This window comes from Misgurnus anguillicaudatus, chromosome 4 (genome assembly GCF_027580225.2).
Source record: "Misgurnus anguillicaudatus chromosome 4, ASM2758022v2, whole genome shotgun sequence".
Lineage (NCBI taxonomy): Eukaryota > Metazoa > Chordata > Actinopteri > Cypriniformes > Cobitidae > Misgurnus > Misgurnus anguillicaudatus.
This window is the reverse complement of record NC_073340.2, coordinates 14,319,962-14,347,662: the sequence shown is the minus strand read 5'-3', so window position 1 is coordinate 14,347,662 and position 27,701 is coordinate 14,319,962. Positions and strand designations below refer to the sequence as shown.

The 27,701-nt window shown below is 36.3% G+C and overlaps 2 protein-coding genes across 6 annotated transcripts; both read right to left on the bottom strand.

Moving 5' to 3' along the window:
* Positions 1–599: 599 nt before the first annotated feature.
* Positions 600–8,485, bottom strand: LOC129430313 (uncharacterized). Of its 5 annotated transcripts, none has more exons than XM_073866756.1 (10): positions 8,251–8,484; positions 6,283–6,388; positions 5,800–5,946; positions 5,416–5,573; positions 4,971–5,107; positions 4,750–4,843; positions 4,109–4,441; positions 3,339–3,513; positions 2,937–3,058; positions 600–1,355 (listed from the first exon to the last, which is right to left on the bottom strand). In XM_073866756.1, the coding sequence occupies exons 2-10, from the start codon at positions 6,365–6,367 to the stop codon at positions 1,035–1,037; spliced, it is 1,572 nt and encodes a 523-aa protein (XP_073722857.1). In that variant the 5' UTR covers positions 6,368–6,388; positions 8,251–8,484; the 3' UTR covers positions 600–1,034. The 5 variants fall into 5 exon arrangements, with proteins under 5 accessions (XP_073722857.1, XP_073722858.1, XP_055043417.2 ...); XM_073866757.1 differs by lacking the exon at positions 8,251–8,484 and adding an exon at positions 7,932–8,160; XM_055187442.2 differs by lacking the exon at positions 8,251–8,484 and adding an exon at positions 7,018–7,566.
* A 915-nt stretch (positions 8,486–9,400) lies between these two features.
* On the bottom strand, positions 9,401–19,247 carry adprh (ADP-ribosylarginine hydrolase). The gene is made up of 8 exons (XM_055175101.2): positions 18,977–19,247; positions 17,535–17,649; positions 15,637–15,745; positions 15,442–15,540; positions 13,360–13,465; positions 13,010–13,276; positions 10,183–10,397; positions 9,401–9,999 (listed from the first exon to the last, which is right to left on the bottom strand). The coding sequence occupies exons 1-8, from the start codon at positions 18,982–18,984 to the stop codon at positions 9,848–9,850; spliced, it is 1,071 nt and encodes a 356-aa protein (XP_055031076.2). The 5' UTR covers positions 18,985–19,247; the 3' UTR covers positions 9,401–9,847.
* Positions 19,248–27,701: the final 8,454 nt, after the last annotated feature.

The following is a 27,701-nucleotide window of genomic DNA, read 5'->3' as shown; positions in this document are numbered from 1 at the left end:
AATAATTTTGACTATAGATATTATTTAAAACAAAAACATTTAAATAAACTGTGCAGGCTAATAAAATTTATATACATATACACTATAAAACTAAAACCATAATATTTATCACTTTGATAGCGAAGAAGAGTTTTGATTAATTGTTTCAAAATTAAATTTTTTGTTTCCTAATTTTCTACATTCTACACAGCAAAAACGTCAGTGTTATTTCAACTCCCATAGTGTTAAATTTAACACTTTCCCAGAGTTTATATAATCGACACGAGTTCAGAGTTAAATTAACACTTTGGATAGTGTTGATATTTTAACTCCATAATAGTGTTAAAAATGTAACACTCAGAGTGTTGTTTTTTAACACATTTAAGAGTATTTTTTACTCTAAACGTGTGTTGTTTCTTTTTACTGAGGGTGTTAATTCCTAACATTCACAGTGTTATTTTACGACACTCTAAAGTGTATTTTTAACTCTATATTGTGTTACTCCTTTACTCTTAAAGTGTTAATTTAAATCATTATGTGTTATTAACACTTTAAAGTGTATTCATGACCGTTGTGTTATATTCAATGATCTGAAAAAGAAAAACAAGGAAAAAGAAACATACGAAGAATTCTACTTTTTTTTTTAATAAAGACAAAAATATCTAAGCACCATACAACTTGAATTCTATGCACATTTACAGAGATGGTACAATAGAAAGGCTATCATCTCCACAAGCACTTTGTTAGTCAAAAGGCTTGTAAATTTAAAGACAGTCTGCTTTTATCACATCTTTTTCAAACACGTAGGCATAAAAGTGCTGACTGAAATGGTCAACCAAAAGCTTGTTTACTATGAAGTAAATCACACTGTTGGCAATAACCCTTATCATGCACACTAACTAAATGTTTTTTTTAAACCTAAAAATGTTAAAAACTGACGCCTACAATGGTCTTGTGCACAAACTAATTTAAACTTGGTGCCTGGATAGAAACTGTGGCCGATCCAAAAACGAGTTATTAGGCCCTGGTACAGTAGCATGCACTGCTTGACATATTCATATGTCATTCAAAAGTTTTGCCCGCAACTCACGAACTCTTGGAGACTCATCTGTTGTGGTAACATCAATGTTGTAGACAGTTGTCTGCAAAAAAGTGTAGAAATGGACCAGGGACTCATCATAAGACAAGTTGAACACATAGTGGGATTTAAACAGTTCATCAAAAGCACCCAATGAGCTGGTGGCTTGGCAGAGGATGAGCTGTTTGTCAATGGCGATGTAGAAGGTATCAATTGTCTTTTGGGTTCGGCCAACTGCAAGGATGTATGGTTGTTTACCCTCTCTTTCCTGCACATATTCATTGATGCTGCAGCACGACTAAAAGAAGAAAAAACAAATATTATAAATGTGTACACCTTCAAGTGAACCTGAGACTTGCTGATCCATGTTAATGTAATAGACTTTGTAAACATTCCTCCCAAATAATTGGGACATACTGGTCAGTAATACCCATTAATTTCGAAGGAACTAGACTTGCTGCGATAGTCAGTGTTACCAGTGTTCAGCCACAACACCGGTTACATGCACTTGTCCACCACGGCCTCCACCGTTATTAACATTAAAGCGCATATTGTAGCGAATTTGTCCTTATACTTTAAGAATAATAATTAACCCAACATTCAAGCAATTGCCGCACAAATATAAATGTGAAAGTAAAATGGGCACAGCTATTCATAACGGTGCAAGACCACTGGAGCGGAGCAAACTAATGCTTATCTTTACCACAAGTTTATGTTTGTATAGAAACATAGAATCGTACTATTGATATGCACTTTCATGAGATCAGGCTTTTCATTCTTATGAAAGTTAAAGGATAATTCCGGTATTTAACACTGAGTCTCATTTCTGGTTTGTTTTGGATGAACCACAGTGATGGACACTGAAATTTTAACAATGGGTCGTGTCTTGACTTTTTGACTCGTTTAGAAGCGTCTCTTGACTGCTTCAGAATGGAAGTCAAGGGCCATGCACAAACATGTCATTAAAACAACACTTAAAGTTCATTTTCAAAACTGTGCTACTCACGAAGTGGTTTGTGGTGTTCGTTGATGATTAAAAACAAATATATCAGCGCAATGTATGATTTCAATCCATGTTATTTGCTATAGTGGATCTATCTTTTCAGATACCTCACAACCGCGTATATACTTCCGCTCTATATTTGAGTCTTAGAAAATGCCAAATAAAACACGACAGAAACTGTAATTCGCTACACTACTTCTTTTTAATCATCATTGAACACCACGAACCACTCGGTGAGTAGCACAGTTTTGAAAATGAACGTTAAGTGTTGTTTTAATGACATGTTTGTGCATGGCCCTTGACTTCCATTCTGAAGCAGTCAAGAGACGCGTCTAAACGAGATTTCCTCACCGTCACATCTCTAGAAGGAACTCGCTTAAAGGAATAGTCTACCCTTTTGCCATATTAAACTGTTATTACCTCAACCTAGACGAATTAATAAATACCTTTCTATTTCAATGCGTGCACGGTACAGCGCGTTGTGAATGTGTTAGCATTTAGCCTAGCCCCATTCATTCCTATGGTACCAAAAAAATGTTTTATTTTGTGGCACCATACTTACTTGTGTAGCTACTCATGTAACAGTCTTTAAATAGGGAAAACACGGACGTGTTTGGTGGCTTCCCTGTTTGGTACCATAGGAATGAATGGGCCTAGGCTAAATGCTAACACATTCACGACGCGCTGTACAGTGCACGCATTGAAAAAAGATAGATAGGTATTAATTTGTCTAAGTTGAGGTAATAACATAGTTTAATATGGCAAAAGGGTAGACTATTCCTTTAAAAGCAACATACTGTAGACAGTAAAATCTAGCAAATGCATATAACTAAAAAATTGTCTTGTGGAATTTACAAATGAGGCATAATAGTGTACCTTATGAAAGTGCACCATTTTGTCCACTGCATCACTTGGACTTATTTTGGTCCTCTTTCGTCCAGCTGTGGGTGGCAAGAGATAGAGAAGCAGCAGCACAGAAGCGATGTCACTGTCCCAGTCTATCAGGAGGAAAAACAAGGCATTAAATATAAAACTAAATAACTAATTTGTATTATAAACCAGTGTTTCCGCTACATTCATTCTGCCGTGGTGGTCCGCCAAACCAAAAATCATAACACCATGTCTACAGCTTCAAAGTGAGGTCCAATATTGTGCATTCTATTGTGTTATCTTTAACCTCCAGTAAAAGCATAAAAAACATTCTTGCTGGAGTTTATTGCACTTTCTAAATCCTATTCCTTTCACAAGACTGTGAACCATGTATGCTGTGTAGCTTACCCGTTTCATTGTTCTCTGCGAGTTTCTCAGCAGCTTTTAGAAGTCGGCACAGCTCAGATGTCTGAGTCAGGTTTTTGGCCTCTTTGATGACCTTGGGCTTAAATGAGGTGTCCCACTTCTCAAGCATCTTGGAGGCTGTTTCAGCACCAAACAGCAGCAGGAAGTCTTGATTCAACTGTTGATTATACACACAAGCATATATATGATGGCAGGGCTCAGTGTATTGTTAATGGTGCGCTTAATGATTTTTATTAGTGTGTGGTATTTAATATTAAAGGGAAACTTCACCCATTTGCATTAAGCTTTGTAACGTTAGAAACCCAGTCATGTTTTAGAATGGTCATGCATCATTCCCTCCGTTTCCCCTGAGACGGAAGAAATATGGATTTCAGTGTTGCACTTCCTTCTTTCAATGATGTAAAAATCGTCATTTTGCATCATTGAAAGAAGGAAGTCCAATATCTTTGTAGGGGGGTGAGACTACAAACACTCCTTTTCTCTGCCAAATAGGCACCAAATTCTAAATTTATGTTACATTTCGACTACAAATATGTTCCACTTTTAATAAAGATTAATTGTTCCACGGGTGAAATGCTCCTTTAAATACCACACACTAATAACCAGTGTAAATCAGAATAAAGATTTTGAAAAAAAGAATAGTCAATAAGACAGGAATATAAATGTTTAGGTGTTTTCATGCCTAACATCCAGAAAAACATTGTATATTAAAGACTTCATTTTAATAAAAAAAATAATAATATACAACTCACCAGTCCTTTGACATCTAAAAAGCGTGGAAATGTTTTGAAGACATCTGTGCTTCTTTGTGGGTCATGCACTAGGTCCTGACGGTGCTGAAACGTCATCTTCATCTTCTGAAATACACTTGCTTCATCAGACGAGTGAACAAGAAATGAAATGGCCTCCCTGCAGGCATCTCCATCAAGCTGCTGAGGCAGTGTGGTTGCTGATCTTTGGCGCTTTGGTCCTTGTGCTTGATGCACTGAGGCTTCCTTGACTGGCCGTTTTCCTGAAGTCCTGGAAATGGTTTTGAGGCGCCACGCTAAATATCCAGTGCCCTTTTCCCCATCATAGAAATGCTCCTGTTCCATTTAAAGAAAAAACACAAATAATCACTAAATGATCTTAAAGAAAGTGCAGATGCAGCATTGTGAAACAAAAGAACAATTACTTATTAAATAGACTTTCTTGTTTTCAAATCAATGTGCAATATCCTTATAACCCAAGTAATTTAAAAAAATAAGGGCACTACCATCAATATTATTGTTGAATTTTGAAATCTTTTCACTTTTATAAGCAACTGTAGTTATTTTATAATGAAAACTACAATGCCAAAGCCCTTTTCTTTAAATCTGATGCTGTGTTTTCTTAATAAGGTTGTAAAACTTACATAGCCCTTTGGAGAAAAAGGATCCTTCAGTGAGGGAAACAGAGTAATAATTCCCAGGGCATACTTCTCCTTCTGCTGACGGGAAGGAATCCTACTATAGAGTGAAGAAAGTCAATCTTTAATAATTTTTCTTTATATAGTACAAGAAACATTAGTTATACCATTACAAGATTACAGCCTTTTTTACATTCCTTTGTACTAAAAACCTTTTTAAAACTTACCCATGTTTCTCAGTAATATCACTCGCCAATATGTTGACAAGCTGTCTCCGAGTGCGGTGCATTAGTGAATTTTCTGACTTGTACTCTTCAAGAATATCCTCTCCTCCAGGCTTTTTAAGCAAGGCATTTTCTACCATCTATTCACATAACAGGAAAAGGAAAAATAAGTTTTAGTGTTCAATTCTTTCTATAAGATAAAATCATTAGAAAAAAAACATACCACAACATGTCTGTATAGACTAAGGGTGAAAGTTCAGATGAATGTCAAAAAAACAGCAGTGTTGAGAAAGGTAAAATTCTAGGAAGGGGCAAATTAATTACATTTTATTTTATAAAAAAGTGAGTTTGGAACCAAATTGCTTCGATTAGTGATCATTTAAATTTAGTGTGACACTTATTATTTTGATTTACCATCAATTATAAGTTGTTTTCATCTCTTAATTACCTCCTTTGCTGCCTCTGACACGGAAGCCTTTGTTGCAGAACTGGTAGTGTCTTCTTTGCTGGATCTATTTCTGTCTGTGGGAATACCCAGTTCTGTAAGGTCACGGTCACTTGAAGAAAGTGATATGGTATCCGTGAGGGAAGATGGTGTAGAATGATCTAAAGGAGAAAAGAGAGAATTTGATTAACTTAACCTTTTGTGGCTTTATTTATTTTAGTATAAACATTTTAAGTAACCCTAAAGTATTCAGAATATATTTTTAGTAATCAGTAACAAACTTGACCCAGCCTTGCCCACTGCCATGCTTGTTCCATAAAGAAAGGTCAATGTCAGCTGCATTAAAGAGCCCTAGCCATTAACATAGGTTTTCTTAATGACACATACCTTCATCTGAAATGCTGTCACGTACTGTCAGGCATATGTCCGGATTGGCCTCCAACAGCTCTAAAAAAATGTCTTCCTCTACTGCTGTGTCAGTTTCATCAAAAATGTTAAGTTGAGCAGCGTCAGGAAGCCCAAACTTGGTTTTGACTATAAAAAGAGGTAATGTAACCAGATAAAGTCACATGGGGCAAGTTTTAAATTATTCCGCTTAACTCTATTTCCTTGTCTTGTAAATCTTAAAAAGAATCTGCAGCAAAAGTATACTGCCATGTGCTAACTAATGTTGATAATTTCACATTAAAAGAAGTAAATCATTAAAAGTCATTAAAAGTAAAGCTCTGCAATTAAAATAAAATATTATGACACAACATTTTAATAAACTGTTAAATACAGCCAAAAGTATTTTAAATACACAGACAATCTTGTGCTGTGATTTGTCGCTGGCTACATATTTTGTTTGGCCTTTAAAGGATGGTTATTTACCTTCCCTGATGAATTCTGAATAGGTGGAGCCTGATTGCAATTTGATGTACTTCTTGATACTGTGGTATTTCACCTTCAGCAACATGGTAACATCCTAAAACTGCACCTAGTGAAGAAAAAGCAATAAGTGGTTCAATCTTAACTACAAGCAGATGTAAGCTTATGTTTAGGTGGCAAACACACAGTGAGGATTGTTTATCATATGCAGGAATTTAAAAAAAAGTCAACTTTTTTTACTTAATTGAGAAAACAAGCATTATATAAAGTTGAAAACTTGTCATTTTGTGGACACTTGTCATTTTTCATACTTTTTAATCTGGATCGTGATGTTGCTGTTTCTGCATACTTTTTAACCATTTAAGCAAGCAAATCACAGCAGGATTACTTTATTTTGGGTTCATACCACTTGTATGCATCCACCATAGCCCAAACTATTTAGAGAACGAATATTTTAAAAGTTGTTTGCTTGTCTTGCGAAGGGAACTGGCATAGTATGAATTCATACGTTTTACAAATCTTTATCATGATGTTTGTAACGTAGACTACTGTGTTCCGTTCATAGCGATGTTCAGTACAGACGACCTGTAACCAAGTAACTCAATAAATAATTTGAGGTCACACATAAAATTTTTATCTGTCTTCCTCATTTCCCTGTCTTTCGTCCACGGTGATTATTCAGTAAGTCTGCAGGGTACGGCCCTGTAATATTTTATCACAAATTGTTAAATATGTTACCTTTTGTTGTAAGTTTAAAGTCGGTTGCGTCCCATGACCGAGCCACTCGGACAGCACGTCTCTCAGCACCATCCTGTATGCAATGATTATATTTAACTTATCTTTAATATCCATTTTCGCTACTGAAGTCAAGTTTGCGTCCTTTACGAAACACCTGTTAGCATGTGATTAATCAGCTTCCGTACACAGGCGGAGGAGGTACTTTTCCTCACTTTTCTCAAAAACTACTGGTCCAAAAGACATCAATCAAAGTGCGACTCATACGGCCTTCCCCCAGAGAATGCGCACACAAACGTGCTTGTTTGAGGCTGGTTCGTTCCACCAGATGATGTTAATAAATTTAGACATTTGATTTCCCAACCTGGGTCTTGCACAGCAGAAACAAAGCAGTCTGCATTTCTGCAATATTGATGGCGGAAATAAACGATGTTGAAGCGTTACGTAACAAATCTACATTATAGGGTATCAATAAACGCGAGTAAAGTTGGCGGGATTAAACATGAAGGCTGCGAACGGAGCGAGGCGAATGGCCAGTGTTAAGACGCCAAACGTCTGGTTTAGGCCATCATCACCTACGAAAAAATTTGTATTTTTCCCTGCGTCACTGCACGCGGACGTGCACCAAGCATTTTGAAACTGACGACAACACCACATAAAATGTCTTTCATTAAACGTTAGTGTAAAACACTGACTAGACAGTCATTTTCTTGAACGTAATAACACCGTTAAGCACATGTTGTTATATTAAAACACGCTTAAGTATCATTTTACCGTTTTACGAGAAATGTCCTCTCTCACACCCATTAACCGTCAGCAAATTTAAAAAATAAAAAGCAACGATCAACTGCAGCACACACTTGACGTTAAAACATGGTAATAAAGACTAACATTCTTTATAAATTGATGTTTCTTACCGTTTTAACCAAATATTCCTGACAGAATGTTCTCTCACACCCCTTAACCGTCCGCAAATTTAAAAAATAAAAAGCAACGATCAACTGCACCACACACTTGACGTTAAAACATGGTAATAAAGACTAACATTCTTTATAAATTGATGTTTCTTACCGTTTAGATCAAATATTCCTGACAAAATGTTCTCTCTCACACACCTTAACCGTCCGCAAATTTTACATATAAAGCGTCAATCGACTGCATCACACCCCACTTAACGTTAAAACATGGTAATAACATCTAACTTAACATTCTTAATAATAAATTGATTTTTCTTACCTTTGAAGCCGAATATCAAAATCCCACACAGTTTACTTCTGGGCGCTAAATTCACTGCCACAGTAGGTGTCCAAAAGACGATTTCCCGCTCAGTCCTCGTTGAGCGCGAAAATAAAGTAACTCAAAATTAGTGTATTCTCTTGACTCCTTGAAATGACGCCCCCCACAGAGCTTTTTCAGCACTGCAAGTGTTAAAATAACACACAAAACAACACCCCTTCACTCGGAATAATTTACACTGGGAATTTAACTCAAATTAACACTACAAAATTTGCTGTGTATACCGTCATTTCGCTTAGTGTAAAAAGCATCTGTAATCTGTGCTGCAAAAGTAAAGTGGATAATTTTTTTATTCAATTTAAAAAGTGTCTATATTTCCCGGACAGGGTTTAGATTAATCTAAGACTAGGCCTTATAGGACATTTAAGTAGTTTTTACAAACATACCTTACCAAAAAACAACAGTGGTGTGCATCTTAAGACAAAACAATGGCATTGATATATGTTGGGAAATGTCAATGCAAGATGTTTTCAAATTAAGGCACCTTAAACATGCATTAGGGGCGGTTTCCTAGACAGGGCTTATCCTAGTCCCAGACTAAAGAGAGATGTGTGCCTTTCCAAATAATGTCTACTCAATTAAATTTACCACCAGTGTACTCCAGTCAAGGTGTAGAAAAATCTCAGCAACCACCAAGAGAAATGGGAGATTTTTTAAGTGTTGTTGCAATGGGTCTGAATAGTTATGTAAATGTGATATTTCAGTTTTTAAATTTTAATACATTTACAGACAATTCTAAAGTTCAGTCTATACAGCGCCCCCCTGAGGTTAAGCAGTGAGAAAACAAATTTGGCTCAATTATCCAATTATACAACAGCACAGTACTGTTGCCTAGCCAGTTCTGTATTTAAATCCTTAATATGGTTGTGTTCACACTTAGTTATGTTATTAATGAGTCACACCAGCATACGATAATTGAAGTCACATCCATACATTTTAGTGATTAACACATTTAAAAGTTTGCCAATGTTTATGTTTTCAAAAGACTGTCTTTGACTTTGAAAACCCCTGACTGAAGTGAACAATAAAGCAGAAAACACAAAAACAATATAAAAGTCAAAAATGTTTTAAACAGTTATTGTTGAAACAATAGCTTGTTTGAGTTTGTTGTTGTTTAATTTGTTACATAATTTATTGTATTTTTTATATTTTACTAAAGTTACAGTTAATACTTGTCACAAATTAGATCGAAAGAAGGGTTTATGCTCACAGCAAAACAATCACATTAATGCTAAAAGAACATAAAGGCATGGCAGTAAATTTAAATCACAATGGTTCTTGCGTGTCTCATTACCAAATACCAAATGACAATAGTCACAAGATATGAAAGAGCCAATGAGATTTAAATTTAGTTTAGCGTTAAATCAAATAAGAACATAAAGTGATTGCATTAATTTAATTCAAATAATTTTCTGGAAGTGATTTTGCAAAGCAACTTAGAAACTCAATAATATCTGGGAGTCAGCTTGATTGCCAATCCTTACTGTACTCTTTTCAGTTTTTATATCAGTTTGTTTTCCGAAGCTAGTTAGCCTCTTTATCTGCAAGAAAGAGCATAAAGCTTTTGTGCTGTGCTTTCCAGTCGGTCCCTGTATTCCAGGTTTCTATAGTTACACTCGGGCACTCCATCTTTTCCATACAGCAGACCCCAACAGCAGCAGGCGATCACTGCAGTACTGTCACTGTCTCCTATAAACAACAGGCAGTTAAAAACAAAATATTGATTAAAGTAACAAACAATTGCACTTTAACTGTGTTATTTAAATTAATATTTACTAAGCTGTATAATTATTTTTGTCACAAACTAAGCCGCTGAATTAACTGCTGGTAAAGATTTAAGGAAAAGCTAAAATGCACTGATAGCCAATTGACCTCCATGAAATCCGGCTCGTCCCATGAGTTCCTCCCAGTTTGAGCCGGCCCCCAAAAGAGAATCCAGAGCTATCATCGGAGCATCATGACCACTACGACCAGCCCACCCTGATAGGCTAAAGCTTTTGTAGACCTCATCTCGTTCAGCTGGCCCATACTGGTCTGGCCAGTTAACTGGTCCAGTCCCAGAAGACAGTGCTCTGAGATTCAAGTACCTTGTGGATGAGAATATAATGCAGAAACAAAGTTTACCCTTTTTTTCTTTATAGGAATTTTAAAAATCTCTTTTATATATATTTATTACACGGCTCTCTGAAATGCTTGATTCTGATTGGTCAGTTGAGACATTTGCAGTTTCGTTCTTTTCAAATAATAACCGCTCCAAAGTAATAACGCATAGCCGGTACTACTTGTACGATTAAAATCGCTCCGCGTCAATAAAGACCAATAAAGATTACTGTTTGGGGCCATCTTGTGACAAACACTGGACAACCACAATTAAGAATGGAAAATTTTGACATTCATTTTAACATGTACAGAAAAAACAAAACATTTAAACAGTGGATAGAAGAACGAACAACGACAAGACACAGAGAGCTTACTGAGACTGAACTTGACAAAATAGAGCATGACAGCTACGAAGCCAACACACAAACTGAATAAGCCCCTTCAGTGTGATACAAGACCCTCCGCTTCGCGTCGGGTCCTGATCACACTGTCGGGGCTTATTTCCCGATAACTACCGGCTGCCTCTACATTATCCCTTACATATATATATACAGTCTTGTTCAAAATAATAGCAGCACAATGTGACCAACCAGAACAATCAAGGTCCCCAGCATACCTTTATTGCTACGTGGCAAACAAGCCACCAGTAGGTTCAGTAGACTCCCAGAAAACAAACAAGACCCAGCACTCACGACACGCACGCCCCCAAGGCTGCGCACCTGGGGTATTAGTTGAAAGGGGTGTGTTCAAAAAAATAGCAGTGTCTACCTTTGACTGTACAAACTCAAAACTATTTTGTACAAACATTTTTTTTTCTGGGATTTAGCAATCCTGTGAATCACTAAACTAATATTTAGTTGTATGACCACAGTTTTTTAAAACTGCTTGACATCTGTGTGGCATGGAGTCAACCAACTTGTGGCACCTCTCAGCTGTTATTCCACTCCATGATTCTTTAACAACATTCCACAATTCATTCACATTTCTTGGTTTTACAGCATTTTTGATATCATCCCACAAGTTCTCAATTGGATTAAGGTCTGGAGATTGGGCTGGCCACTCCATAACATTAATTTTGTTGGTTTGGAACCAAGACTTTGCCCGTTTACTAGTGTGTTTTGGGTCATTGTCTTGTTGAAACAACCATTTCAAGGACATGTCCTCTTCAGCATAGGGCAACATGACCGCTTCAAGTATTTTAACATATGCAAACTGATCCATGATCCCTGGTATGCGATAAATAGGCCCAACACCATAGTAGGAGAAACATGCCCATATCATGATGCTTGCACCTCCATGCTTTACTGTCTTCACTGTGTACTGTGGCTTGAATTCAGAGTTTGGGGGTCGTCTCACAAACTGCCTTGACCCTTGGACCCAAAAAGAACAATTTTACTCTCATCAGTCCACAAAATGTTCCTCCATTTCTCTTTAGGCCAGTTGATGTGTTCTTTGGCAAATTGTTACCTCTTCTGCACATGCCTTTTTTTAACAGAGGGACTTTGCGGGGGATTCTTGAAAATAGATTAGCTTCACACAGACGTCTTCTAACTGTCACAGTACTTACAGGTAACTCCAGACTGTCTTTGATCATCCTGGAGGTGATCATTGGCTGAGCCTTTGCCATTCTGGTTATTCTTCTATCCATTTTGATGGTTGTCTTCCGTTTTCTTCCACGTCTCTCTAGTTTTGCTCTCCATTTTAAGGCATTGGAGATCATTTTAGCTGAACAGCCTATCATTTTTTGCACCTCTTTATAGGTTTTCCCCTCTCCAATCAACTTTTTAATCAAAGTACGCTGTTCTTCTGAACAATGTCTTGAACGACCCATTTTCCTCAGCTTTCAAATGCATGTTCAACAAGTGTTGGCTTCATCCTTAAATAGGGGCCACCTGATTCACACCTGTTTCTTCACAAAATTGATGACCTCAGTGATTGAATGCCACACTGCTATTTTTTTGAACACACCCCCCTCAACCAATTGCCCAATTGCACAGCCCCAAGAGCGTGCATATCATGAATGCTGGGTCTCATTTGTTTTCTGAGAATCTACTGAACCTACTGGTAACTTGTTTGCCACGTAGCAATAAAAAATATACTAAAAACCTTGATTATTCTGGTTAGTCACATTGTACTGCTATTATTTTGAACAAGACTGTATATATATATATATATATATATATATATATGTGTGTGTGTGTGTGTGTGTGTGTGTGTGTGTGTGTGTGTGTGTGTGTGTGTGTGTGTGTGTGTGTATAAATAATAAATATAGGCCTGGTTTCACAGACAAGGCTTAGCCAATGGCAGCTTGGTGACAGGAAATGCAGTGCAGTGTCCCACTTTATGTCACCAATAGTAAGCGGTCAAAAAAAGTCAGCGGTCAAGCGTCCATTGGAATTAATGACATCGCATCCCACTGCCATTGCTTGTCACTGGCGCTCATTTGTAATATTGTGCAACTTAATTTTATAACAAATATTTTTCAAAAAACTTCAGAAATGTAAATTCCAGGAAGGAAGCTAGCCTGATCATTGGTTATATTACTATTAATAGTATCACATCATCATTTAAACACTATGCCTTAAATGTGATTACTCACCATTTCCATTTCTCAGTAAAGTAGTCCCAGTCTTTCTCGGTCTCAGTAACAGCATATCCTGTAGATTGTATAAATTTCTTTGCTACAGGACAAGCCTCCTCCAACAAACCCAGACCCCAAGTCATGATTGGTCTGCGCTGGACTGCATAAGCGGTGAACAAGGCTGAAGCCACAGCACCAAGAAATCCAGTTGGATGAGGATGAGTCATTCTTCCAGTCTCCACAGCCACTGCAACCAGTGAGGACAGTTGCTCAGGATGAGGATATCTGTAAAGTAAATACACTTTGATCCAACATTACGGTCAAAAATCTTTTATAATACGGAAAAATAGAGCAAGTATGACCTTCACCTAAGGCCGATGCACATTGACCTCATTGCTGCCCCACAACCCGTCCCCTCTGGATTGTAGGGAATCCTGAAACCCCCTTCAATGCCCGGCCGTAACTGAGAAACACCTTTAGCAAGACAAAGCAGTAACCATATAATATATGTTATGAGATTCCAATCTCATAAAAATCATAACACTTTGCAATAATGTAATAATCTGTTAACATTATTTAATGCTTTAACACCGGTGGAGAATGGAACCAGAAACCTGGGCTGTGTACGGTAGCTGAGAAGGCAATTCTTTTTTTCTTCTTTTTTTATGTTTTCAGAGCCTGATAAAATTATAATACCAGGAACATTTACTAGTTCTTAAATGGTGAATCGCACTGATGAGTAGAAGCATACTGCATACAAACAAACATAAATAACATGACTGTCACATATTTTTTAAATTCTGTAATAATAATTCTGTTTTTTATCTATTAGACTTTATTTATTTTTTTTTACCATTTTACCTCTGGCGCTCACAAGCTGTCAAAACGAAACACTGTTGGTTAAAGAAAAGGGAAGGGTCTTCTCGATAGTTCCGTTCAGATTTCTGTTTTAGTTCAAATTATTAATTATTTAAGGATTAGTCCATTTTCTTAAAAGAAAAATCCAGATAATTTACTCACCACCATGTCATCCAAAATGATGTCTTTCTTTGTTCAGTCAAGAAGAAATTATGTTTTTTGAGGAAAACATTGCAGGACTTCTTAATTTTAATGGACTTTAATAGAGCCCAACATTTAATACTTAACTCAACACTTAACAGTTTTTTTCAACTGAGTTTCCAAACGAGGCATAAGGGTCTTATCTAGCAAGATATTTTGACAAGAAAAATAACAAATATACAATTTTAAAGCACAACTTCTCGTCTAGATCCGGTCCAGCGCGACCTAACGTAAATGCGTAGTGACGTAGGGAGGTCTCGTGTTACATATATAAAACGCACATTTGCGGACCATTTTAAACAATAAACTGACACAAAGACATTAATTAGTAGCAGTTGACATACAACAACGTCGGAACGGTCCTCTTTCAACCACTTGTTAACACTGGGGCGGAGTTTCGCGTTCATCTTCTGTGACCTCTTGACGTCATGACGTATTGCGTCGGGTCACGCTGGCGCATCACGACCGGATCTAGACAAGAAGTTGTGCTTTAAAAGTGTATATTTGTTATTTTTCTTGTCAAAAATGACAATCGTTTTGCAAGATAAGACCCTTATGCCTTGTTTGGGATCGTTTATAGTCCTTTGAAACTCCATTGAAAAAAACTGTTAAGTGTTGAGTTAAGTGTTAATGGTTGGTGTCTATTAAAGTCCATTAAAATAAGAAAAATCCTGCAATGTTTTCCTCAAAAAACATAATTTCCTTTCGACTGAACAAAGAAAGACATCAACATTTTGGATGACATGGTGGTGAGTAAATTAACAGGATTTTTCTTTTAAGAAAATGGAATATTTCTTTAAGTCTGGCCTTATCTTGCCTTGCTGTGGTCTATTTTAAGGCTCCAAGTGCCGTTTGGTTTTTGTTTTCTTCTTTGGGTCTCTGCACTACATTCAGCCCTGGCTTCCTCGTTCCAACCCCTTTCAGCTTGCAAATTTCTTGCACTTGCATTATTATGCTATTTGTTTACCAATAATATGCGACACATAAAAATGGTCATACAATGACAATTCTAACTTTTTTTTTAAAATTGAAAATAAACACATCTGCACACTTAAATCCTAAGCAGCAGGTTTTAATAACCTTTCCAAGCTTTCGGTCAAAAAAGCTTGGAAAGGTCATTAAAACCTGCTGTTTAGTTTTAAATGTGCAGACGTCTTTATTTTCATTGACTACTTTATTGTCTGGCACCTTATTGATCGTGAGTGCGGTGTAACTCTTCTTATAACTTTTTTTAATATCACAATTATTTCTTGGACAGTACATCACCAAGGAAAAATAAAACGTTTCAGTGACAGGCTTAGTTAAAATATTTTCATTTTGAATAACAGGCTTGTCGTCTTTTATTTTTAAATAATTATGATCAATAAATACTACCATGTGTGGTCCTTTACCCAGAATGCTGGATGGTCCAGGCTTTCTTCCTTCCATGTCCTTCATTGCCTTTACATAACCAAAAGCAACCTCGTGCAGTAACTCCTCACCTTCTTTTCCTGTAAGACAACAAAGCCGATTTATAAAATTTAATAATATTATAATTATTTTGAATTAAAAAAGCCTTTAGAATCCCTACATACTGATGGACCAACCTGTTGCCAGGGCCTCAGCGGTTGCCAGGTGAAGTACCGTGTCATCACTAACAGGCCAATCAGGTAGTTCCGCACAGATGTTTTTAAGCCCTCCAAGCTCTTGTAGTTCCTAAATGATCAAGACAAATTGTTGATTGCAGAGATTTACTAGCCTTAAAGGGATTTTTTATCATTCAATATGATGTAAGCAATATCCACTACATCTTGTCAGGAAGCAGTGAAAATAAAGTTAGAACAACAAACAGGAAATATTTACAATACCTTTTTATGTGGAAATAGAGAGTTTAAATGCAAACATGTACAGCTCATGCATACACATACACAACTGTGGCTCAAATAAAGTTAGGTTTTGCTTTCCACATTTGTCCCAGCTCCAAGAACATAAAGCCAGACCTGTGTCTATCTTAAATAATTGGACTTGGTGAAAGGGTGGTAGCAGCTGTTGCCTGACAAGTTGAGAAATGGTTCAGGACGGTCCAGGATGTGATGGAGGGGTCCAGAGGGCAAGCTTTTTGATCTGTCTGCATCTCATTGTAATGATAAGACTGTTCTCCCAGACTGGCATGTCACCCTGGAGTAAGGAGGATGCCGGTGAGCATTTTTGGTCGCCATGTATGGCCCAGACGTTGGGCAGATTGAATCCACCTGCTTGGTGTCAGAACCAAGTCTGTCAGCCTCCTGTGGGTCTGCTCCAGGCATAGCTCATCTTCTCCTGCTCCTATTGCCCTAGATTTTTTTGTCTGGCCTCCACCCATCTAGTAGCAATACAGTGATCTTCACCGTGATAAATGACATTTGCTTACCTAATGTTTGGCGTACAAAGTGTTAATTCTGACGTTCTGAATATCGTGAGCTTTTGCACACATCACGAGTGTGTTTATGTGAAAATAGTTCGAATACATACACAACAAGTTCGAACTAAGTCAAAGTACTGTTTCTGTGGCAGAATGAACAAAAAAATTGTAAGGATATTAACCTCGGTGCCTAGTAGGGTTATGCCGATAGTCAGACATATGGCAGCTTTAATTACAATAGTTGGCATGTTTGCCCATTTTAGTTTAAAATTATTATTATTATTATCATCATAATTTCACATTAACATGCACATTGCATGCTTTTCCTTGCATGAGAGGATTTGTGGGATTCACTTTGCGCAAGAGAGCTTGTAACGTGCGTAGCACGCATTCCCTCTCGCACCTGAGCTTGTAATACGCGTGGCTCTGACATTTCCTTGCACTAGAGAGGTTGTTAGGCGTGCAGAAGTTTAAAACCAACGAGTGTGTTGTCCCTGCTCCCTGGCACACAGGACATTTTAGAGTGTCTGGGCTTTAACGATGCACCCGAATTAATGGCATAAGTTTTAAGAAGTTTGCGGTCATGACAGTGCGCACTTAGACCAAATCAGCTTCTTTTTGTCCACCAATCAAGTGGCTTCACATAATTAGTAGAAAATGAACAAATAGAAAGGAGGAAGTGTCTTTCATTAGATATGGCTTCCGAAAGGGAGCCCCAGTTTGCCTTATACTTTTTGTATGAGTACAGATTTGTCCTTTGGCAACCCCAATGTCAGGATTTTACCCCCTGACCTCTGAGCAGGTGAACTGTAGGTGAATATGTAATAATTATATAGAACATAATTTTAATTTTATTTCATTGTTAAACCTTTTTGATTGAGCTACAACAGAAACATCAAAGAATTTTTTTTAATTAATTTTGAATTTAATTAATTATTGCATGAAACCTGAATTAATAATGGATAAAAGCATATACATTAATACATGAATATCTCATAAAACTTGTCAAACACTGTTATTCAGACTCGAGATTCACAAGATGCAGAACAGACTAAACAGAAATTAGTTTGAAATAATTTAGAGATGTTTTAATAGAGGATGAACCTGGTGGATGGCAGGGCCAGACTGGTTGTATTCCCACAGCTGATTCCTGTAACCAATCGCATCTCCTACGCCGCTGAGCAGCATGCCTGCTTTATAATGCTCCACAGATACAGGACTGAAAGAAAATTCATTTATTTATTTATATTAACATCCATATGGACACATTCTGCGTATTTCAACAGTCCCTAGGCGGGTCTATCAAAAGAAGGTCCAGATTCTACTGGGGTAGGAGCGTGTTTGTTTAGGTGATATCAAATATCAACATTGGCTTTCAGAGATCATGCACCCAGCCTTTAATTGAAAAAATTAATCGAAATTACGACTACAGGTGCAACAATTGCATAATCGTCAAAAGCCGCAATTACAGCACTCCACCTGCACTCGTTTTTGTGCGTTTCGCCAAGTGTTTTGTGCATTGAATACAGTGAAAAATCAGAAGCATTCATTAATGTAGGCTTTATATTAGCATGTCCTTAAGCCATTCTAACTTCTGTCTCGCTATTTTAATAGATTTTTTTATTTAATAGACTTTTAACTGGTCTATTCTGATCTGATTGATTGAATTTTACGTGTTGACAATTGCCAGATAGATTAGATAGATAGATAGATAGATAGATAGATAGATAGATAGATAGATAGATAGATAGATAGATAGATAGATAGATAGATAGATAGATAGATAGATAGATAGATAGATAGATAGATAGATAGATAGATAGATAGATAGATAGATAGATAGATAGATAGATAGATAGATAGACTTTTTTGCAACACCTCATTTGATTTAAATGTATTATTTAGTGATAATGTGAGGTAACCACATGTTAATAAAAATAAATTATTAATAAAACTGTTTTGTGAAAATGCAGCAGCTTGGTCTCACTGAGAAATAAGTAAAAATCAATTTTTAAGGGGTGTACTCATGCTGTGCCTGTAAAAATACAATTGAGCTTTATTACCAAATGTCTGTACAAGGCTAAAAAATGTTATGTTTCAGAAATTGAAAATTGAATAATGAGGAATAATAAAGAAAAGATTTCGTAGTAAAGCTTAGTATTGATTAACTACTTAATAAAATTAATTAAATAATTAAATACTTCGATATAATATAGTTTTAATGTATTTTGAATCTTTAGCTACAATATTTCTATAGTTTTGACGAGTTTACTAATGTTCAAAACAATGCAGGGAAAATACTGTGTGTGTGTGTGTGTGTGCGTGTGTGTGTGTGTGCGTGTGTGCGTGCGTGCGTGCGTGCGTGCGTGTGTTTAATTAAATAACATGTAATCAATTCTAAAACCATATCACTATTCACTAAAGTAGGCTACTTGCTGTCCAATGTATGTGTGGTAAGTGGTCTACATACTGCACCCGCTTAATATTATAATAAATTGTATTTACTGTTTCAGATTGAACTGCAAGCGCATTTGACAGTAACTCACCGGTCCATGAGCGGGTCTCACGCCGGGTTCAGTGACTTGTGGTCAGATTGCAGGGCTGGCAAACGCCGCGGCTAAAACTTTTAGTTTAGCTGTTCAGCTGTCGATAACAGTTCTTTAAATAATTTTAACTAGACTAACAAAAAGCTTTAAATGCTTCCGATTTGCTTTTATATATGACTCACATAATACGCTGTGAGGTTATAAAGCTTTTTAGGCCAACGGTTGAAATAACAGTGCTAACTGGACCGATACATGAGACAAAGTGGGCGGGACACAGAAAGTGAGCTTTCATTGGCCTGAAAACTCCCGTTACGTCAGAATGTTTCTTTCTTTTTCTTTCTTTCTTTTGCATATTCAGTTACTTATTGTTTAATGGTTATTTTTTAATGAACTTTAACCTGCATTCTCATTTTATTATTTGCTACAACTAGCTACTTCATACCGTTTAGTAGGTTAAAAAAGCAATATACAAAGCTTCGCACATAAGTTGGTAAATAAAATGTGATTTAATATATAATAGTACTAATATAATATTTATATATATATTAAACATATTCATAATTTATAATTGGCTGAATATGCAGTGACTAAAGATTTGTTTAGCTATAAGCATTGATATATAATAATGCTTCAAATTATAAAAAATACAAATGCCAGTATATATACATTAACATTTGTATAATCACAGGCAAAGTGTAAAAGCCAACAGTAGCCATGGTATACAATGCCCAATTTAAAAATAACTTTAAATAGCACAATAAGATAAAGCAAAAGTAAAATGCTTTTATAAGAATAAAAACTAAATAAATACTAGACACTTTTTCAACTAGGCACAATGCTTTTTTCTATAAGTGATACATGTTGTTTAATATGAAATTTAGAATTGTATAAAATAATAAATAAATGTGTGATATGACAGGTACTGTACTGTAAATTATTGACTGAAACTTTTATTTGAAGTAATGTTGAGCGCTAGATGGCGCTGTTTTTCACGCTATTCAATTCTTGCATTAACAGACCAGGGTATTCCAGAAAGCAGGTTAATCAATATATAAATAATTTTGGAGAATTACTAAATGTCTTTCTTTGTAAGTAAATTTAAAGTCAGCTTTAAGAAAACAGCAGATGTCTATTAACAAAAGCAAGTTGGTATGTATGGTTATATGTTCTCAATAATACAGGTGTTAGATTGATTTATCACTTAAGCATTCAGTTAAGTAAGTTTTCTAATTCAAATAATAAATTAGTGTTATTAGCATATACAAAACAATGAATGTATTTAACATAGATATTTTTACCATGCTTCAAACGCAACACAGCACAATGTCATTTAAACAATTGAAGTTACTTGATTGGGACAATGTAATATTATTTACATCAGTCAGATGAGTTGTGTCAGCAGCCAGCTTTCACAGGCTTGTGAAGTTATTTGAAAGTGGTGCACAGGTTTTTTTCAGCTAGAAAAATGCAGCATAATTGGAGGAGCACAAAGTTAGAGGTTTGGCGTGCTGCTTTAAAAGACAGTGTTCAACACTACAGACAGGCTATAAAACCGCCAGATTGACTCATCTTAGCAAGCTCATTGAAGAAAATTTAAGAAAACAGAAACCGATACTAAACTTCACACAGTAACGACTTTATGATCTTCTTCACTAACAAAATTGTGGTTATTAGGAAAAATATAGACGCTATGCAAGCAGCCACCATTTTACCTAATAGTACACTGAACACTAGATTACCACATGAAAAACTTGAATCATTTATAGCTACTACAATATAGGAGCTCTCAAAATAAAAAATAAAAAATCCAAATCATGTATAATAGATCCTGTTTCCACAAAACTACTAAAAGAGGTATTCCCTGTAGTGTCAGACCCAGTACTAAATATCATTAACACATCTCTAGGAATACGTTACAACAGCAGTTATTAGACCCCTCATTAAAAAGCCCCACCTCGACCAGAGCTTATTCATTTTAGATATCAAATCTCCCTTTTCTTTCTAAAATATTAGAAAAAGTAGTGGCAAGCCAGCTATGCACATGCTTAGTAAATAATAGTACGTATTAAAAGTTCCAATAAGGATTCAGGCCCCACCATAGCACAGAGACAGCATTGCTTAGAGTTACAAATGACCTCCTTTTAACATCCAATATTGCAATCTCAGTTCTTATAGTACTAGACCTTAGTGCAGCCTTTAACACAATAGATCCCACAATCTTACTCTATAGACTAAAAAACTATGTTGGCATCAGTAGTCAGAGATTAGCCTGGTTTAGATTGTATTTAACCAACTGCTATCACTTTGTTTATGTAAACAAGAAAAAGTCATGTCATTCTCAGGTTAAATACGGTGTACCACAGGGATCCGTTTTAGGCCCTATCCTTTTCTCGTTATATATGTTATGTCTAGAAGACATTATCAGGAAACATTACATGAGTTTTCACTGCTATGCAAATGATACCCAGCTTTACATCTCCTCACATCTAAGCGAAACCCACCAGTTTTCTAAGCAAACAGACTGTATTAGCGATATCAGTGACTGGATGGCAAATAACTTTTTTATGCTAAACTCCAATAATACAGAGGTACTTATTATTGAACTGAATTTCTCCAAACAAAATATGTCAGATTACAAGTTTCCCATAGACGACTGCCATTTTCCAAAGTCAAGAACCTAGGTGTGATGTTCGATCTATCTTTCGATAGTCATGTCTCCAACATCTGGTAAATATACTTATGCAGCAATAGTTAGCCTATCCATAACCGAGCAGATATTCAACCACTATAATGTATGACACTTGCATTACATGCGAGCAGCCCCTACGCTAATAGGATTTTGTTTTTCTTTCCCTGTCTCGTACTTGTATGCAAGGACGGTCCGTATTTTGTTGTTTTCACATCTGTGGTTTTTTGAGGGCATTTGATGCGAAGTTCGTAACAACATGTATGTAGCCCATCATGTGTGTGGTTCCTTTTTTCAAAATATGGGTTCTGCGCATCGAGAGATCATGTGTGCATCATGTGTCTTGTCAAAATAAGTGCCTGCTGCAGACGCGTCTAAAGAGTTTATGATAAAAGAGACGCTTGCATTTGCCAGATACTCCTATAATAATTATTCGCCCCTCGGATAAGCAGTCACGAGCCACAACTGCCAGAAGTGCCAGCTAGCTACCGGTTGTCTATTCCTAAAATACCATTTAAGTACCATTTTACATGAATATTAGCAATCGATACATGTGTCATTGTATTACAGAAGCCACATGTCTATTCTATCAATATAGAATGCCTTAGTGTATTTAGTATGTTACACACACAAACACAACAAAACAAAAGCTTATAAACTGTTTGCTAATGACATGCACACAGTCTTTATTTTAACTCATAAACAGCTGTGTTATTCACTATATTGTTTCCTCTGATCCTCAGGCTAGTTGCTAGGTAACACTGGAGCCTTTAAAATAACTGGTATCATGACAATGGATATTTTGTGTGTTTAACCCCTTAAAGGAATATTCAATTTTCTTAAAAGAAAAATCCAGATAATTTACTCACCACCATGTCATCCAAAATGTTGACGTCTTTCTTTGTTCAGTCGAGAAGAAATTATGTTTTTTGAGGAAAACATTGCAGGATTTTTCTCATTTTAATGGACTTTAATGGACACCAACACTTAACACTTAACTCAAGATGTAGCAGTTTTTTTCAACAGAGTTTCAAAGGACTATAAACGATCCCAAATGAGGCATAAGGGTCTTATCTAAACGATTGTCATTTTTGACATGAAAAATAACAAATATGCTCTTTTAAACCACAACTTTTCGTCTAGGTCCGGTCCAGCGCGACCTAACGTAAATGCGTAGTGAAGTAGGGAGCTCACGTGTTACCCATATAAAACGCTCATTTGTGGACCATTGTAAACAATAAACTGACACAAAGACATTAATTAGTATCATTCCACAACAACGTCGGAACGGTCCTCTTTCTCAACATCTTTCTCTTTTGTAAACACTGGGGCGGAGTTTCGCGTTCGTCCTCTGTGACCTCTTGAGGTATTGCGTGGGGTCACGCTGGCGCATCACGACCGGATCTAGACCAGAAGTTGTGCTTTAAAAGTGTATATTTGTTGTTTTTATTGTCAAAAATGACAATCGTTTTGCTAGATAAGACCCTTATGCCTCGTTTGGAATCGTTTATAGTCCTTTGAAACTCCGGTTGAGTGTTGAGTTAAGTGTTAGACTCTATTAAAATCCATTAAAATGAGAAAAATCCTGCAATGTTTTCCTCAAAAAACATAATTTCTTCTCGACTAAACAAAGAAAGACCTCAACATTTTGGATGATATGGTGGTGAGTAAATTATCTGGATTTTTCGTTTAAGAAAATGGAATATTCCTTTTAAATAATAAAATGGAATTAAAGCACAGCTGTCCTTTACAAAAATATACTGTTGTGGTTCCATGATGCAATAATGATATCAAATATTAATACAATAGTATTACATGACAACCATTTTCACACAAGGAAAAAACGCTACTTTTCATGGTTTTTTAAATTAAACACTGGATTTGTCAAATTTGATATTCTGGTTTTGCATTTTGCAAGACACGTGAACGTGTCATTATATTTTTAACATTTTATCAAAATGAAACTTAGAGGGAGGTAAACCAGCAGATGGTGGAGTTTGGCTCATGTCTGTTTAAAAAAAAAAGTGCATATGACTTAATGCATTAACACAGCGAGATAAGTTTCGATATTAGATAGGCGGCGTGTGCATACTGCAAAAGACATTTAGACAGTGATATTAAAAGACAACTATCCCATCACTGACAAATCAATCAGGTCACATACAAACTCAAGCTTTCTCCACAATAAAGAATTCACCCATCATTCTGTGTTTTACTTCTTAAACCTTTGTACTCACCTGTCTCTCCGTTTCCCACAAAGCCTGGTCCCATTAAAGAGCCACTTTCTTTCTCTGTTGCTATGGGATGGTGTATGCAGTAAAGTTTATGATCATTCTGTGTTCTTCATAACTCCACTCATAAGAGTGCATGTGCATGGTCTAATGTGTCGGTATGCTGCACACTTCTTTACCCCAAAAATTTGATTCAAAGATGTGTTTCTAAGGCCTGGTTTTACAGACAAGGCTTAGCTAAAGCCAGGACTAGGCCTTGGTTAAATTAAGATGATTATGCATTTTTTTAAAACATGCCTTAGAAAAAATGTTTCCTGAGACAAATCTATGGCACTGGCATATTTTAAGATCTGTCGGTGCAAGTTATTTTCATTTGAGACAGCTGAAGCATGAGTCTTAACTAGCCTTAAGCCTTGTCTGTGAAACCGTGGGTTAATGTTTTAGCAGTATGTGTGACAGACTAACACAAGACATAAACTGCTGAATCAGCAATTAATGAAGACAAATACATTTAATGACAATTAATGAAGACACCCCCACATTGAAAAATTTGAGGTTCCCTCCCTAGGGCATCTACACCAGGCGGTGTGTGAGGAAAGCCAGGAAGATCATCCTGGCTTTTCTGGATGGAAGCGACATCAGTCATCCTTCACATGGACTGCTTTCTCTGCTGCCCTCAAGCAGACATCTCCGCAGCATGAATGAGCCGACTGAGAGACAGTTTCTTTCCTCAGTCCATCAGACTAAAGCAGCCAGAGTTGTGTTTCCCAAAAGCAACTATGGTTGCAAGTTCTGTCATTACCAATAGTGTTTAATGGTAACAACAACCATAGTTAGCTAACAATGCTTGTGGGAAACATACCCAGAACTGAATATCCCCACACGCATATCCCACACCATTTGTTGCACTCTATTCCACGCCATAACACGATCAACTGAACTATTGCAAAACGCACACCGCACCCTAATATAATAATCTACATGCCACCATCATTCATTTGCACAACAACACGTGTACATGTGTATAACACATGTCTCTGTATAGGTACATACATATAGTTTTTATATTTATTTTTTTGCATTTTTGTGTATATTTTACTTTGTGAAAGTCTGCAGAAAGTATGTCCAATGTGACTATGTATAATGTATACTGTGTTTGTTCAATGTAACCTATTACAAACGCAGATGTCTTTTTGTATCTGCACTGTTCAGAGGATGCTCTTAAGATTTTCAGTCACCATGGCACCTTTGCTGCTGCTGCTGTTGGTGATGTGACAATAAAATCGGTTTTATTTGAGGCTGATAAACTGAAAATGTCTATACGCAGTAAAACAGAGAATAATGCAGAGGAAAACAGCTCAATTAAACTGTCACACTCGTTCTAGGAATAGCACGCTGTTGTCTGGTATGGAGTGATAAGTCATTCCTATAATTAGAGAGGCTGAGAGAGAGAGAGAGAGAGAGAGAGAGAGAGTATTTACATGTGATGTCATGTTAACTCCATAATGGCTCACACAGCTTCAAAAGGAATAAAAAGGTCTCTCTCTTTCTCTCTCTCTCTCTCTCTCTCTCTCTCTCTCTCTCTCTCTCTCTCTCTCTCTCTCTCTCTCTCTCTCTCTCTCTCTCTCTCTCTCTCTCTGATTTTTTGTTTATGTCTCTGGTCTTCTTCCCTTTCAGACAGTTTAGTCACATCTCTGTTGTGGAGTTCATTATTTTTTCATAACAAATCTCTGAGGTAAGACATTTTAAACTATAAGGTAATTCCTGTTGCAATTGTATCATCTTTCTCTGCATTGTGTATTTTTTATTATTAATTATTTATTTTTGTATTTATTGCTTGATTACACTTATACATATTATATTATTAATTATTTTAGGTTCTTTACTTTTACATGTAACTTAATATTTTACTTATTGATTTGTTTTTAGTCATTTTTTGCACATATTACTTTATATATACCTATTTTTTTGATGTGAGCATGGTTATATTCATTGCTGTGAGGCTGGTTTTTTATTCTTTCTCTTTAATTTTCTATATCTCTTCTTTCAACACAATCAAACACAAATACACATATTTCCAGCTTTCAGATTGCTATATGTCTTTGTATTTTTCATACTTGTAATGAGTGGAATAAAACAAAATGCTTAATTCAGAATGTAAAGAGTAACATTTAGATATAGTAAATTCACTAAATTTATGTTAAACTACAATCCTACTTGTTTTTACAGTTTGTAATATAATACAAGGAATTTATTTTTTTTAAGTGTTCTGATTGTTGTTCTGGTTTACATTGTCCTCTCCAAGACCATTCAGGTATTCACAAGATGCAATGTTGTACTGCTATGACTGGAAGTAGCTGCTTGTAGGTTTTGTCGTTAAGGATCTGTAGCTGACGTCAAATAAATTAATTTTCCACAGTAACGTAAGCTTAGTAGTGTAACGGTTAAAATGCTTTAGCTAAAATTACTGGTGATTTATTTTGCTTGTTATCAGAAATAATCTGCTCTAGAGGGACATGCTGTTACTGATTCTGTGTGGAAGTGATTTAATGCTAAATCACTGAGTTGAAGAAAAGTAAGGATACATAGACATTTATAAATACACAGGACTTACTAAAAAAGACACATGACCATGGGAACCGAGGAGGGGCTAATTAACAAGACAATTAACTAATGATTTAAGGTGCCAAACAATGCATTAAAATAATATGATAAATTGTTCTTTGATATCTACAGTAGGCCTACATAGAAGGTATGTAACTTTATTAAATGCAAAAATTATCCAGAAATGTTTTTACATGTCCATTTACAACCCTAGGATTTCTCTTTTGTATGAAATGGTCTATTTTTGCCCTATTTAGAAGGATCATGAATAATAATGTTGAGCTCTGCTCGGATTGCTCTGCTCTGCGGCTCATGCCAGTAGCTCACAGTAAATAGACCTTATATGTTTGAGCCTGTATCAGACGAAAATACAAATTTTAAGGAACAACTATTTGTTTGGAGATTGTTAATGGATGTTTCTAAGTGGTAGGTTTGTGTTTGTTCCAGTATGGACCTGCAAGACGTAACTTTAACGTCAATAATAGAACTTCAGCCCAAACGCTAGCATATAGCATTAATTAGCATTTAGTGCTAACTTAGCAGTCACAACTTTTTTTGTTTTTAGCATTTTAACAACTTTGTAATTAATTTAAGGTGTCATTTAATGTTGGGGGTGTACATCTCGACTGTTACGTCACAGTCGGTGTTATGTTGAGCTTGGCCTGTTTTCCAGCTGTCTTTTGCATCCCTGCTGAAAAAATCAGCATCAAACCAGCATGGGAATTATGCTGGTCTATGCTGGTTTAGCTGGTGCTCACCAGCATACCAGCACCAAAACACAACACATGCTGGTCTTGCTGGTATGACCAGCATGGGATGCTGGTCCTAATGCTGGTTTGCTGCTGGTATAGCTGGTGCTAATGCTGGTTTGGTGCTGGTTTAGCTGGGGCTTATGCTGGTTTGGTGCTGGTTTAGCTCGTGTTAAATAGCAAACCAGCACCAAAACACAACATATGCTGGTGTAGCTGGTATACTGTTTTTTTCAGCAGGGATGCACAAGGTTTACATAAAAATGAGAAAACAAACACATTTAAGGCTCACGATATGTCATTACCATGTACAGAGCTCGTATTATTCATCTATGCCTACTAGATAAATACAGTTTTTTTTTCTACGGCAACCTGGGAAAACACAGCAAACTAGACACAAGACTAGACTATGATACAACCAATTAACTTTTTACAGATTTTCTTTTGACTTTTTC

Coding starts and splice junctions, on each gene's coding strand:
- adprh (XM_055175101.2), bottom strand. Junction 10,398..13,009: donor TTTACTGAGAAATGGAAATG/GTGAGTAATCAC, acceptor CTCATCCACAAG/GTACTTGAATCTCAGAGCAC. Junction 10,000..10,182: donor ACGAGCCGGATTTCATGGAG/GTCAATTGGCTA, acceptor TGTTGTTTATAG/GAGACAGTGACAGTACTGCA.
- LOC129430313 (XM_073866756.1), bottom strand. CDS start 6,367: ATGTTGCTGAAGGTGAAATACCACAGTATCAAGAAGTACATCAAATTG. Junction 4,844..4,970: donor GATATTACTGAGAAACATGG/GTAAGTTTTAAA, acceptor TTCACTCTATAG/TAGGATTCCTTCCCGTCAGC. Junction 4,442..4,749: donor CTTTTTCTCCAAAGGGCTAT/GTAAGTTTTACA, acceptor TAAATGGAACAG/GAGCATTTCTATGATGGGGA.